The sequence below is a fragment of the Pteropus vampyrus genome, unplaced genomic scaffold (assembly GCF_000151845.1).
Source record: "Pteropus vampyrus isolate Shadow unplaced genomic scaffold, Pvam_2.0 Scaffold67, whole genome shotgun sequence".
NCBI lineage: Eukaryota > Metazoa > Chordata > Mammalia > Chiroptera > Pteropodidae > Pteropus > Pteropus vampyrus.
The window spans coordinates 5,647,618-5,661,826 of NW_011888848.1; the positions used below are offsets into that span (position 1 = coordinate 5,647,618).

General features: G+C 34.7%; 1 protein-coding gene, 1 long non-coding RNA gene and 1 pseudogene across 2 annotated transcripts; 1 reads left to right on the forward strand and 2 right to left on the reverse strand.

Annotated features, from left to right (window-relative positions):
• Positions 1 to 476: 476 nt before the first annotated feature.
• On the reverse strand, positions 477 to 13,787 carry CISD2 (CDGSH iron sulfur domain 2). Its single transcript, XM_011361504.2, has 3 exons — positions 13,571 to 13,787; positions 2,500 to 2,714; positions 477 to 1,198 (listed from the first exon to the last, which is right to left on the reverse strand). Exons 1-3 carry the CDS (start codon positions 13,671 to 13,673, stop codon positions 1,109 to 1,111), a joined length of 408 nt encoding a protein of 135 aa, XP_011359806.1. The 5' UTR covers positions 13,674 to 13,787; the 3' UTR covers positions 477 to 1,108.
• Positions 2,723 to 13,280, reverse strand: LOC111740703. The gene is made up of 3 exons (XR_002780720.1): positions 7,753 to 13,280; positions 6,891 to 6,992; positions 2,723 to 5,359 (listed from the first exon to the last, which is right to left on the reverse strand). It is a non-coding gene; the product is annotated as an uncharacterized LOC111740703 (long non-coding RNA).
• LOC111740775 lies at positions 11,181 to 11,299 on the forward strand (annotated as a pseudogene).
• Positions 13,788 to 14,209: the final 422 nt, after the last annotated feature.

Genomic DNA, 14,209 nt, shown 5'->3' on the forward strand with positions numbered 1-14,209 from the left:
CATATAAGTGGCCAATAACTATTAGCTTTAATTATGATTATAGTAATAATTACATGTGTCTGCCTCCTGTATCTTCTTCATATATAATGAAGGCATAGTGAACTAACTGGATTCTACTTTTAATAGACAGACAAAAAAGTAGCTTAACATAAAAACTGTAATATAAGATGAAAACTAAATAGACACTAGGCTAAAAAATTACAGGTTTTAAAGATCCTCCAGTAAGTTTATTTTGCAAACTTTTTGTATTTTGATTTACACTGTTATAAAGAGAAAAATGTTCATATGTCATTTTGACCATTGAATTATTTATTTTAATATGAATTCAGATATACTTTATTTCTAATTGACCTTCAAATTGCTGCAGCTCATGAGTTTAGCTTTAAGTGTTCTTGCCATCCCCACCCCACCCTGTCACTGAGTCAAATAGCTCAATAAACATATACACGACATCCATAAACAGACACAAACAAGCCTTTTGTAAAGTAAATGAAACTTTTATAAGGTAAATAAGTGTTCTTTGTTGGAACTCTTATATCCAGTTCACATCTTCTCTGAAACTGAGATACTTATAATTATTAGACAACAACCTGTAGAAAGCAAAGGGTTTATCTCTGAAAACTCAAGTAATTCTTGAGGACAATATTTTTCTTAATGATCTAAAAGGAACGAAATGTGGAAGGCCAAAAAAAAAAAAAAAATCACTTCAAATGATCAAAACAGACGAGAACTGAAAAATAATATATTTACAAGTATAGGGAGAAATTTTAAAGTATAGATCCTATTTAAAATATTGATATTCAAAGAAACAGTTTTGGACCCATTGCCAAAAACTTATATTTTTCTCAATTAAAATCAGTTGGTTTTGTTGTAGATACATTAATTATTTGAAATCAGAAGGAAAGAATTGCACAATTTAATTTCTATATAAATGACTGAATATACGAAGTATCAAATATAAACAGTAGTGTAGCAAGAAAATTGGCAGAAATAATTATTCAACCAGTAATAATTAAGACCACCATTTGAAAGATCTATACACAAAGAATGAAAAAATAGTTATAAGCTTTTATAGCACACAACTAAATTCAATCCTAATTCATTACTATTATACTTCTTTCTTCTTCAGTATTAGTGGACCCACATTATCTCCTGTCAATTCATTGTGTTTATTATGTGAACCATCACAGGCAGGAAACTAGAAAAGAAAAAGAATTACAAGTGTTATTTTTTAAATGATTCAGTAAGTAGAAATATTTATGATATGCTCTTACAAAGCACATTACTTTGAAAAACAAATCATCAGATAGCTTTCCTGAGTAATAGATATATTCCACATCTAACCAAACTACATTCCAATACCACAGCAAATCTAACAATTTTAAATAGTTAATTCAATATTTAACATAGATTTTAAATTAAAAGGTTTGGATGGTAGCATGAGTCAATAAAATAGGTGTAAAAGGATCAAAATAAGCTCTTATGCTGTGTGAAGCTCTAAATTTGAGCTCACCTATTCACTTATTTAAATTTTAAAAAATGTAATTTAAATTAAAAATATATTATTTCATGTTTTCTTACAATAGAACTCATGCACACTATATTTTTGAAAAAAAATTAAAATATTTTTAAAAATTCCCTCAGATAACAATTAACATTTTAGTATATTTTTCTTCTGCATTTACTGTGCGTTCATTTTTAAACAAAATGGGGTCATACTGTAATATGCTTGTCTTACTTGTATTACATCTTGCTTTCATGTCATTAAATAGTCTTTAAAAATATAATTTGTAGTGGCTTCCTAATATCCCATCATTTGCATTACATCATACTTTAATCATTCTCCTATTATTAGATTCCAGATTGTTTCTGAAATTTTGCTATTACAATGGATGCTGTAATGAACATTATTGTACTTAAAATCTCAAATATCTATGATTGTAGTAGAAGAAAACAGATCTCATCAACTACTTATCATAGGCGTCACTCCAAACTTTAATTTTCACATTAAAAATCATAATTATAGCTCATATTGTACATACATCATCTCACTAAATCTTTGAAAATGTCTGTATGTTGATATATTCAGATTAAAAAAAAAAACCTTAAGATCAGAGATTAAAGAGTAATTGCCCAAAGTCATACTATAAGTGGCAGACATCAACTTTGAACACAATTTATTCAGACTCCAAAGCTTAAACTCTTTCTCACTAAACCTTATGTCCTCTCTCATAACAGAGGCATAATTTAAACTACGTTACTCTAGCTGACTGTTGAACACGGTGAAACATGAGATTTTTATCCTTCCTTGCTGCTCTAACTTTTCTCTTATAGGTAGTATTGATCATAAAATGTAAACTTTAATTTAGGAATATAGATATTTAGAACTGAATACTACTGAAAAATCTTTCATCTCACAGAACCTCAAAACTGAGGATTTAAGAAGGAAACCATTTTAACTGCACAGAATTTTAGAATACATGTAAATGGACATCTTACCGTCTTAGAACGCCAACACCTACAATAAGCTGCTTTAGTAAGACACAAATCTTCAATGTTTATTTCATTCACCACTTTGGGATTTTCCTTTTGTATTTTAAGGTTAATCAAGCTATCCTTCTGTTGTTTTTTCTTTGGGAGGAATGGACGAACTGCAAGGTAGCCAAGTAGTGCAAGCACACCAAGGAACGGCAATAATCGAAGCCATTCTGAAACTAAACATGTAGATTTGTTAGTCTGCAGTGGTCTTGTAATAGAACTCAAATAGCATGTCTCATCCTTGAGATTATTCTTTATCTATTCTTCTCATTTTAACTTCTTAACTATTCATCTGTAAAACCATGAATAAGTAACACAATCAAAACATTTGGTTTCATTTGTGGGCTAGCAAGACTCGTGAAATGGAAAACAAAATTTTCAGAAATAGGTCCTTTATCAAATATCCTCTCCTATTATCCTAAGTATATTTATGTTTATCCTCATTTTTATTTCAGGAATTATGATAACCATAATTATAAACAAAATTCAATGTGTGACATATTTTATAGATTTAGAAAATATTTCAATGTCTAAAATCATACAACAGAATATCTGTATATTTTACCATGGAATTATAATTTCAGACAGAACACAACCTCAGTGATTTAATTTACATTTGTAAAACATAGTCATTCCTAAAGAAACACCTAAATAATGTATAAAAGCTATTATTTTAAAGAATTGAAATTTTCATATACTAAATGTTCTCATTATTGATCCATCTGATTCCATATGTGTTCATTAAATGCTTTCTTTAGTATTCATCGCTGTCTTGGGGGATAGGGAACATAACTGATATAAATGAAATGGTCCCTTTGCCTGTGGAGACAAACACACCAGGAAACCAAGGTAAACATTTCTGCATGTATTTATCAAATGTTAACTAGTGTCCTGCCTCTGCTGGGCTCTGCTGGGAATCCTTTCTGTCCTTAAAGAGTGGCCATTTGGCATTCTTCACTGAGGGCTTCCTTGATACCTTGCTAAGCACTATGTACAAATAGCTTAGTTGAGAAAAAGAAAACCTGAATATTAAATGGTAAGATATACTAATAAATGTTAATGATAATGAAAAGACTATGCTAAGAGTGCAACTGTATTATCTCATTTAACACTGTGTTAGCTTAAACAACTGTATTTATTATTTGCATTTTTCATGTGGGTAAACTGTAGCTTAATCAGGTATAGTCCAGGACAGTAAGTCCAAAGCTTATTCTCAATCACCATGGATCAAATCCAAGAGATTCAAAATTTTATATTCTTCTCTTAGTAACTGCTCTCCTGACATAATAGTTCTTACTGTTCAACTATTGAAAGATTGGCTTACTACCAACTCTTCCAAAATGAAACTCTTTGTGATACAACACCATGCCAAAGGTGAGCTCTAGATGAAACAACCCATTTATATATATGTAGCACCTATAAAAGTGCCTGGCACAGAAAAAATATAAAATAAATGTTAGCTTTTGATAAGAGATTATGGAGATTAGTAGCAACTCCTTTGAAAAAATATTTGAAATTCAACAATGCTAATATGATAGACATTGGTGGGATATAATCTTTGTCATCAGAATGAAGCTCTGTAAGGATAAGGATTTTACCTGTTATGGTGACTATTCTAGTCTCAAAACCAAAGTGAAAACACTCCAAATAGATCCTCTGAATGAATTACGGTTCTGGAAATGACAACTATTTCAGGTGTGGGGGAGTATAGTTAGTTCTGTGCTACCCAATATAGTAGCCACTAGCCACACTGTTTTGATTGTACCCAGGTTTTAATCAAATAGAGTAAGATGACAGACGCAGAGACAACGGCCTTGAAAGAAAAGTGTATTACAGTTTCTAAGAGAAGGGGACACACCATTCCACGCAAGACCACGTGGGGAAATACCAGGGTTGATCAGGAGGAGGGTGAGAAGAAAATGTGAGCACAAGCCTGTTTTCCAGGAAATGGCAAGGTAAGGCAGGGTAGAGTTTAGAATTGGATAGCTTGAAAAATTTGTATACTCTAGGCTACAGAGGTGGTCCCTAGTTGTTTCACACCTGGCCCGGGGTGATTTACGGCTAGGGAAATCCTGGTTGGTGAATGAGAGCTAGATAAGGTAGTTGAGGTATATAGGCTTAGGATTGGTTGATTTGCCTATAAACTTGCCTATAAAACTTGCTCTTTAGGCAAGTTTTTGATGATCTCAGGGAATTAGGTAGTCCAGCAAGGGACAGGTTCTCCGTGGCTAGCAAGGTCCCCCAAGATGTCAGTCATAAAATATAGAAAATAAAAAACATGATTAAAACACAAATGTGCATATTTAAATAAATTAAAATTAAATAAAACTCAAAAATCAGTTTCTAAGACACACTAGTCACATTTCAGCAACTCAATAGCCACATGTGGCTTGTGGCTACTGGATACTACTGTATTTGACAGCACAGAGAACATTTCCATCATCACAGAGTTTTTTGGATGGTGCTGCTATAGACCATTGTTCCTATAAAGTACTAACTCTACAGCATGGTAGGACAACTTTAACAGCTTCAGTTCCCACAACACATTCCATTTCTTGTGTACATGAAGCCACCCGAAACTATTACCTAGTAGCAACTTTCCTGTGTTCCTTGCATAAAGAATTTCTTGTGTCTGCCACGCCTTTCTACTAATTTGTGTAAAACTTTCAAGACTAGGGTCAAATATTGCCTACTCCAGAAGTCTTTCCAGATTTCACAAAGCAAAATTAATTGCTTCCTCCTGTGCTTCCAAGCCCCTTTTTCTCATATTTCTCTTATCACACTGCTGTTATCTATTCATAAAGTTGAGTCTTCCATAAGCCTGTAAGAAAAGGAGCTGTGTACTACACTTTTGGAACAAAGTAGACACCTCAGAAATGTTTAATGAGTGACTTACTGAATGAATAATGTAAAGCATAAATGTGAGTCCCTTTCTCATCACATTGTAACTATTTATTTACATTTGTCTTCTAGATCAGGCAATTAATACTTGCTATTGGCCTCAATAGCCAATATAGTGTGTTGAAATATAATATCAATAAATGTTTGTTGAATATAGAGTAACATTAAGTATTATACTGTATATTACAAAAAGTTACAAGAGGTTAAATAACTCAAAGTCAAAAAGTAAATGATTGAGAATATCAAGATGAAAACCTTAATTTAGATTCTTAAGTTTAGCATTTCCTATCTTAACCCACAAATTTCAGAAAACAAATGGTATTAATACTGTTTTAAAATCTACTTCAGAAAAAATTTTGACACAGTTCCTTGGTAAAACACTAATCTCTATATACAAAAAGTAATGAAAAGTACTATTACCTCCCATAACGAAGTAATAACTTACACAACAGTTTTAGAACAATCTGCTTTTGATGATAAACTTCCATCTAACTACAGAAAAGCTTTATAAAGAAAAATAATACAGCCCATAAAACTTAATTGGAAATCATTTATTTATTAAGGCTGATTTTTGGTGAAGAAATATAAAATACAGAAAAATCAAACAAGAAACTTAAAAAAAATTTTTAAGACCAGCTATTTCCTATGCACCTGTTTGACTGACATGTTGAGCTATTACAGACATTTTAGATACTGTAAAGAAAAACTGTATACCTAATTGTTAGATATAATGTATTTTGTACAGTATATTTTATTTTTGTTGTTTGAAGATAATCAAAAATCAATCCCACCAGTCAAGAGTTGGTAACATTTTGTTGTATTTATGGTGCTTTTTTTGGGGGGGGTGGAGGGGGCGGGAGGGGATATATATGCTTTAAATACTTAAAAAACAAAAAGCAAACTGAGACCATATTGTATATAGACTATATCCTACTTTTTTCACTTAATATTATATCAGAAACATTCTCAATTCCTTAATATTCTTTGGAAGCATGAATTTTAATGGCTGCACCCACCTATCATGTACCCCAATCACAACAGAAGATCTACAAGAGCAGGGACCTTATTTGTCTGGGTCACTACTGTATCTTCAGTACCCAAATAATGCTTGGCTCAATTCATTTTATTTTACATTGAGGCATAATTTATACCTCAGCTTGTTGAGCTTTGAGTTATGTTCAATTTGATGAATTTTGAAACTATATAGACCTGTAACCACCACCTAAAACAAAATATAGAGTATTTCCATCATTTTAGGAAGTTTGCTCTTGTACAATCCCCTTTCTGGGTTCTTTCATCAATTTAAGTGCTTAATAAATATTTCTGAATGAAGAAATACAATCAATTTGCTATTGTTAAACAATCTGTTGTCAACTTTTTAACTATATAATTATTAAGTACCTACTATGAGGAGATACTGTCTTATTTGTCTCTATGTACCCAGTGCTTACTTAGTACAGTGCCTAGCACAGAGCAGGATTTCAGATAAATAACTAATTCAGTTTATCTGTTGTATAAATCCAGATTTTCATATAGAGTCAGGTTTCTTTGGCCTGTAAAATAGAAATAACAATAATTCATTCATTTGTTCAACAATACAAGTACCTACCACATTCCAAATATTGCACTAGGTGCTGGGAACAAGGCTGATAGTTAGATAAGGTCCCCGCTCTTATAGGACATACACTTTACAAGAAGAGATTACAAGACACAGTCCCTACCCAGAAGAAGCTTTCCACTAATATGGAATATAGATCTATAAAGGATTACAGTACTATGTAGTATGTGCAATCATAAATAAGTGATATAGAGGAAGAAGTGATTAACTCTTTAAAGGAATGAGCAAAGATTTTACAGGAAGGATTTGACACCTAAACAGGTTTCTGAAAGATGAATAAGAGTACAGGAGGAGTCCACGGGTGGATGAGAGGAGGAGCTACATTCCACACAGGAGACACAGTACAGGCAAAGGCACGGAGATATGACATAGATGAAAAGTTTAGAAAACTAAGTGGTATGGTATTGCTGGGATATAATGAAAGAGGAGAGTGACTAAAGAAGTGAGCAGGTACCAGATTATGAAAAGCTCTGATATAAAAGGGGACCACTGAAATGTCTGTTGGAAATCCACTAAAATAACCCAGAAAAAATAATGTGACCTAAAACTATGGCCATTAAAGCAAAGAGAGGACAAATGGACCCCCGAACACCACCTGGAATAGTGCATGTTCCCGTGAGAGTGCACTTTCTGAGGAAACAGTCTATAGCTATCACTGGAATCTCAGAGTGGGTCTGTGATCAACCCTCACTTACTTTTAAACTTAAGAACCACTAACTCAGTCAAATTACTAGGATTTGGTGACTAAGTATGAAGCATGAGGCAAATGGTGGCAGTGGAGATCCTTCATGATTCCCATAATTCTGGTTTCATCATCTGGATGTATGGTGGTAATGGCCTCTAATTTAAAAACAAAACGAAATAAAACAAAACAAACAAACAAAACAGAATATAAGAAGGGCAGAATTAAACAGAAAAAGAAAGTGCAGTGCAGTATTATAGGAAAAAGAGGGAAATATGAGGTTTTAGCATTCTTAAAAAAATGTAAGGGAGAGACTAAAGTTCAACAGGTAACAGCAAAAAGGGATACTGATGGATGGCAGAAGAGTTTTCTTTGAAAGATAGTGAAACAATTCCAGGGTGGAAGTAGCTCTGCGGAGCCTGAAAGATGCAAACTGCATCTGCTCCCTCATCCCATAAAGACAAGGAGGGTAGGGGGAGGTGTAGGGGGGGCGAGTGGGGGGGTGAGGAAGACACCACTGAGAGAGCCACAGGGGAAGTGCTTTCCTTAGAGAGAGCTTTGTTTCACTTAGGACAAGAAGGTGCCTCAAGTAACAAGGGTTTTTGAAGATAAGCCACGATTTGAACTTAAAAATATGAATGAAGATCAGGGTTTGGAGAAAGAAAGAGATGCATTTTGACTGTAGTTAAGTCAAAGAAGGAACTGGCTGACCTCAACGTTCAATCCATTAAAAAGGTGCCCAGTAAGGTAACATTTTATTTACTCGTTAGAATGTAAAAGGATTGAATTTCCTTAAAATTTTTCCCTTAGTTCAATATTTTCACTTCTGGATAGACCTTCTTCCTCTATCAGTGAAGTTTTCCTGTTTCCAATTTTTTTTATCACCTCTAATTAAAAAAAAAAAAAATCAGACCACACTAATACAGAGCAGGGTTCTAATATTCATTTTATAATATTTTATTTCCCACTATTAAGATAAACAATAAGACTAAGACGACAGAGTGAAAGAACTGGTGCCATCAGAAAAACAAAATCTAAACAGAAAAGAACGTTTCAAAACAACTTGAGTAGTAAGCAATTTTAACACCAATTTTCTGAAAGCAGACACTGTTAAAAGAATTTTCTTAGAAGAAATAGAATTAAGAGGGGGCTGATTCAACCTTTTACATAGATAGGCCATCTATCACACCATTGCTGATCAAGATATATAAACAAATACAATGATAAAAACATTTTTGAAAGTGCATATTAACACACTTGGATCTCAATGAGAAATTATTTTCTAAGGAACTAGGACAGATTTTTTTCTTTTTCAAAAGGTTTATATAATACCATAAAAATAATATTGGTAATTGGTGGTTGATCATTTTATAACATTTTCTTAGGTGTCATTTATAGGCAAGACACAATTTATTTTTCTGATCTGTAGAAAGATGAAAGTAAAATAATTTCAATGGACGGCTTTACGATTATCACTTCAAACCTAATACAGACTAGACTATTCAAGACCAAAGGACCAATAAAATGAAATTAATGATTAATTTTTAAATCTTTTTTCCATTCATTATTATGAACAGAACAGTGTCACAGTATCTAGAACATTGCCTGGCCCATAGTAAGGGCTCAATAAATACTTGATGACTTGAGCAATTTTAAACTGCCAAGTAGTTATATGGAAGAAAATGTTTTAATGAGATCAAAACTGTTCTCTACAAAGGCTAGTATAATCTTTAAATATTTGACTTTTACATATAGTTGGTCTAAATAGGAAGAGGGGAAAACTTTTACAACTTATAGTAACTATGTAAATATTTTCCCAAATTCTCAAAAAAAGTTTTATAAAATTCTTCCATCTTCCAGAAATAATCTTTATTATTTACATGTTAATAAATGTAATTCTGTAGTCTGAACTTAATGATTTATTTTACTTTCCTATTGAGAAAACTCACCTTTGGTTCCATTTCTTTAAAAATAAATAAGGTACAATTTAAATACAATATGATAAACAGATCTTAGGTGTTTAGCTCTGGGTTGTGACAGTTAAATACAACCCTGTAGCCTCCACTGAAAATGTGTAAAAATATGTAAAATATTTCTACCACCCCAGAAAGTATTCTCTTGACCCTTTCTAGTCTATCCCCCACCACTAATTCCTCTACCCAAAGCTTTTTTCATTCAACATAAAGTTTTTGAGATTCATCTAGTGGATCAGTAATTCATCTCTTTTTATTGCTAACTAGTATTCCACTCTATAAATATACTGTAATTTGTTTATCCATTTTCCTGTTGGTATAATCGGGTTCCTTTCGGCTTGGGCTATTGTAAATAAGTCTGCTATGAACAAGCTTGTACATCTTTTTGTGAATATATTTTCAACTCTGTTCCACTTCTAAATTCTCTGTTCAAAATTGGCCCTTTCTGGATAAATAGAGCTAATGCCCTTAAAGCTGTCAACTCTGGCATATCTGTGCTTCTCTGGGGAAAATATTGTTTGTCTTTAGAAGGAAAATCATTACATTTCAAAGACGCAAACTAGTTCAAGTGGAGAACTACTACTATATTCAGAGTTTCACAGCTAGCTTTTAAATCTAGAAGTAATGAAATTCTGACTTTAGGAAGATTTTTTTGTTGTTCTATTTTAAAAGTTCATATGACAAGGAAAGCTTTTTGAAAGGTCAAAGTATTAGAATACACTATACTCCCAAAGGGCAGAATGGTACTAACTTATCTCAAAAGCCTCACTCTTAAAAATGTTACCTAAACCAAAACAGATAAGTTCTTTCTAACAGATAAATATTGTACTATCTATAAATATTCTACAGTAATTAAGGATCTCTGAGTGTTTACTAAGAATGCAGAGTCATCATGAGAATCAACTGCTTTAAAAAAAATTTGCTGGCTCTAAATAGGGAAGGAAAAACTGGCAATAACAATGTGAACTATAACTTTTTTAGCTCTCATTGTCATGATAGAAAATGAAAATATCTTTGGTCTCCTAGACTTTTTAAACAATTGCTACAAAGTTATCTTCCAGGTTTTTCTAAGTCTAAGTCTAAGTTTTTCTAAGTCTAAGTCCAGGTTTTTCAAAATCTAAGTATGGTTTCTTAAGTAGATCGTTCAAGAGAGCCAAATGTCATTAGCTATTACAATCTATCTTGAAGGAGAGACTCAGAGTGGAAATGGGTTGTTTTTCTTCATAGCTTCAAAATAGATTCTTCAACTGCTACATTATCATTGTCCAGTGTGAAACAGATTATCTTTTTTTCATAAAGCAGTTATTATAAACATGTTAATGTTTCCTAAACAAATAAACAATACAATGAGAACTAAATTGTAGATGTATTTTAATGACACTTAAGTTAAATATGTGCTATTAAGATATGTACCAGAGTTGTCATTATTTCTGAGAATCAGTCCTCACATTAAAAATTTAACAGCTTTGTTTATGGCCATGCCACCCTGAACACGCCTGATCTCGTCTGATCTCGGAAGCTAAGCAGGGTCAAGACTGGTTAGTACTTGGATGAGAGACCACCTAGGAAGACCAGGGGCTGTAGGCGTTAAAAGAAAAAAAAAAAATTAACAGCTTTAAGGAGGAAGTTAATACATACTATTGATTTAAGGGGGGAACGGTTTGGGTTGTTTCTTTAATGTCTTTAATAGGAATTAAATATTTGTTGACAGTAGGGATCATCAAGAAAAAAAAAAAAAAACACTTTAAATCTTCTAGCCACTAAATCAAATATCATACTTTCTAATCTGCTTCAACTACATTTTATTTACCGAAAATTGAAACTAATAAAACATTAGATTGGGTGGGAGTAAGGGGACATTTCTTTTTCCTGACTGTTAAAAATTCAGCAGTTATTTTATGTAAATTATTAAAAAGGTAAACTGGCAAATGGGAACAAATGCCAGAAAATGATATTCTTTGAACCTGGTATTATCGTTTTAGTGAATACATCTAAGTGTATAATTCAAAAGAGAAAAAAATAACAATTGATATTGGTATAGGGCTACTTAACACTGAACATTATGAACAAAAAACACATTTATATAAACATTCCAAATTTCCAGCTGCAGGGGAATGTGTAGGCCTATTGTGATGTTAATCTAAAATAAGATTATATAGTTGTTAGAACAAGATGAGGAATACATTGAAATATGTAAAGTACTTAAATAAAAAATAGTAAAGAGGAAAAGTTGATTTTTACATAATTGCTGCAATTCTATTAAAATAAACTGATAGTATCGAAAGGCTTTGATGTTTATAAACACTTGATTTGAAACAGTATTTTCATTTTGTTACTCTTATGTGGCTTCAATGTTTAGATGTTTCTTTTTAATATTTATTCTTCAGTTACCACACTTTCTATTCAGTTACATTCTTTCTATCAAACTCTTTAGCGTCTAAAATGTTAAAATTTCACAATCCATTTGTCAACAGAGCGACTATCTCCGTCCATAATTCAAAGACTCTCTAGAGTTGGAACAGTCACCTACTTTCCCCATGTAAATCTATCTCTTCCAGATTTATTTTTTTAATCACTGAGAGGAGCTATCTCCCAAGGTACCCTATCTGTTTTAAAGTTTTCTTTAATTAAAAAAAGAAAAAAAAAAAACCTTTCCTAAAACTTCTTTATACTGAAGGTGAACTCCATCTCCAAATAACTTTCACTAATTTAGTCCTAGTTGTCTTTTGGACTACACAAAATAAATCTTCCAATCGGCCTTCCAAATGCTGTATTTTAAATCAGCTACCATAGATCTCTAGACTGCTCCAAGCTAAGCAACCTATTTATCTCAAAATTATCTTGTCATGATTATGTTCTCTGATACTCAGGACATATGAGTTCAGTGTTTGCTGAATCAATATGGCTTTTTCCCCCTCACTATCCTAATCAATCTGAGTCTGGTTTACACATACCTCACGTGCACTGTAATGCTCAGAACTTGAAAAAAATCTTCCAAGTATTGACTGCATTCAGGAAAATTTCATCCTTGAGATATGAAATCCTAAAATGTGGGCTCTTTCTTTGTAAAGGGGGAAACTTAAATACAGAATGTTACATATATTTATTAAATATAATTTTCTAAGATTTGGTTCATCATTAGAGTCTTGAAACACTTTATGGCTAATGTACCTTTCCTCCAATCCAAGTTAGCTCAACAGCCTCCACGTCCATAGTAATGGAGGTGACCTCAAATGCCCCCATGATAGGGCATGTCTCCCCTATGGGAATGGAGATTATTTTCTAATTTTGTTACTAAGTAAAACTACTATATATACACATATATGTATACACACACATATACACATACACATGTACATATACACATACATATACATACACGCATATATATGCTCACATGCACACACACATACATAACGTATTTCTGTGTTTCCCACACACTCACACCCACACACCACATCAAGCTGGAACTGCCTTATAGCGCCTTGGATAATGACTTACCCTGCTTTTAAATAAACAAGCACACTGCAGTGAGCGATGGAGATAAATAAGACGAGCCTGCTCTTAACTCAGTACCTTCTCTGGAAAAAAACCTGGTCTCTCACCACGGAAGGACACCAGAGATTTCCATGAGGACAAGCACCCGGGGCCACCCAACAAGGAGAGGCGACAACACCGGCGCTCTCAGGCCGCAGCGCCGGCGCGCTCCCACCTTCCTGCGCACGCAGGGTCACGGGGTCACGCGCCACCCGCCAGGCTCCGCTCCGCCCCGCCCCTTGGCCCAAAGACTTAGACCCCCACCCCGCCCCCGCCTTGGGAAGCATGTGAGGATGGGAACTGGCCGAAGGTGGGGATTACCTGTGAGCCGGGCGAACCCGGTAATGCTCTCAGGGACTGGGAGCCGCTTAAGATACGCTGGGAGCTGCACCTTCACGATGCGGGCCACGCTCTCCAGCACCATCCTGGCCCGCGGCGTCCGCTCGTCTTCCGAGCCCGCGGCGCTCCCCGGCCGTTCTGCCGCGCCTGCGCTGAGAGCGGAGGCGGCCGGCGGGCGCTCGGAGTCCGGGTCCGCGCGGCGGGCGGGGCTGCGGGCCCGGGGAGCAGAGGTGACCTGCTCGGCGCCGATTGGCAGCGGGCGAGTGACGTGCGCGGGGGCAGACGCCGAGGGTGTGCGGGCGGCCGCGGGCTCCGGAGCCGCGAGAACGGGTGGGTAGCGGAGCCTCTTTAGGTCTGGATTTTAAGGAGGGCCTTGGCGTTAGGCCTTTTACGTCTGTTGAGGCCCGAGGCCAGCAGAAAGGATACTGTATCCGATGTGATAAAGCGCTCGAGAGTGCTTTGTAACCGGAAAATGCCCTTCAAAAGTGGGTTTCTCCTGCTGTCTCTTTTTACTTCCGCTCCTCTCCCTTTGGCCTCTTCTTCCCAGAAAAGGTTTGGTGCCGCGTCTTTAGGATTGCATACTCACCTAAGAGGACCTCCACCTCTACCGTCGCGGTGCCT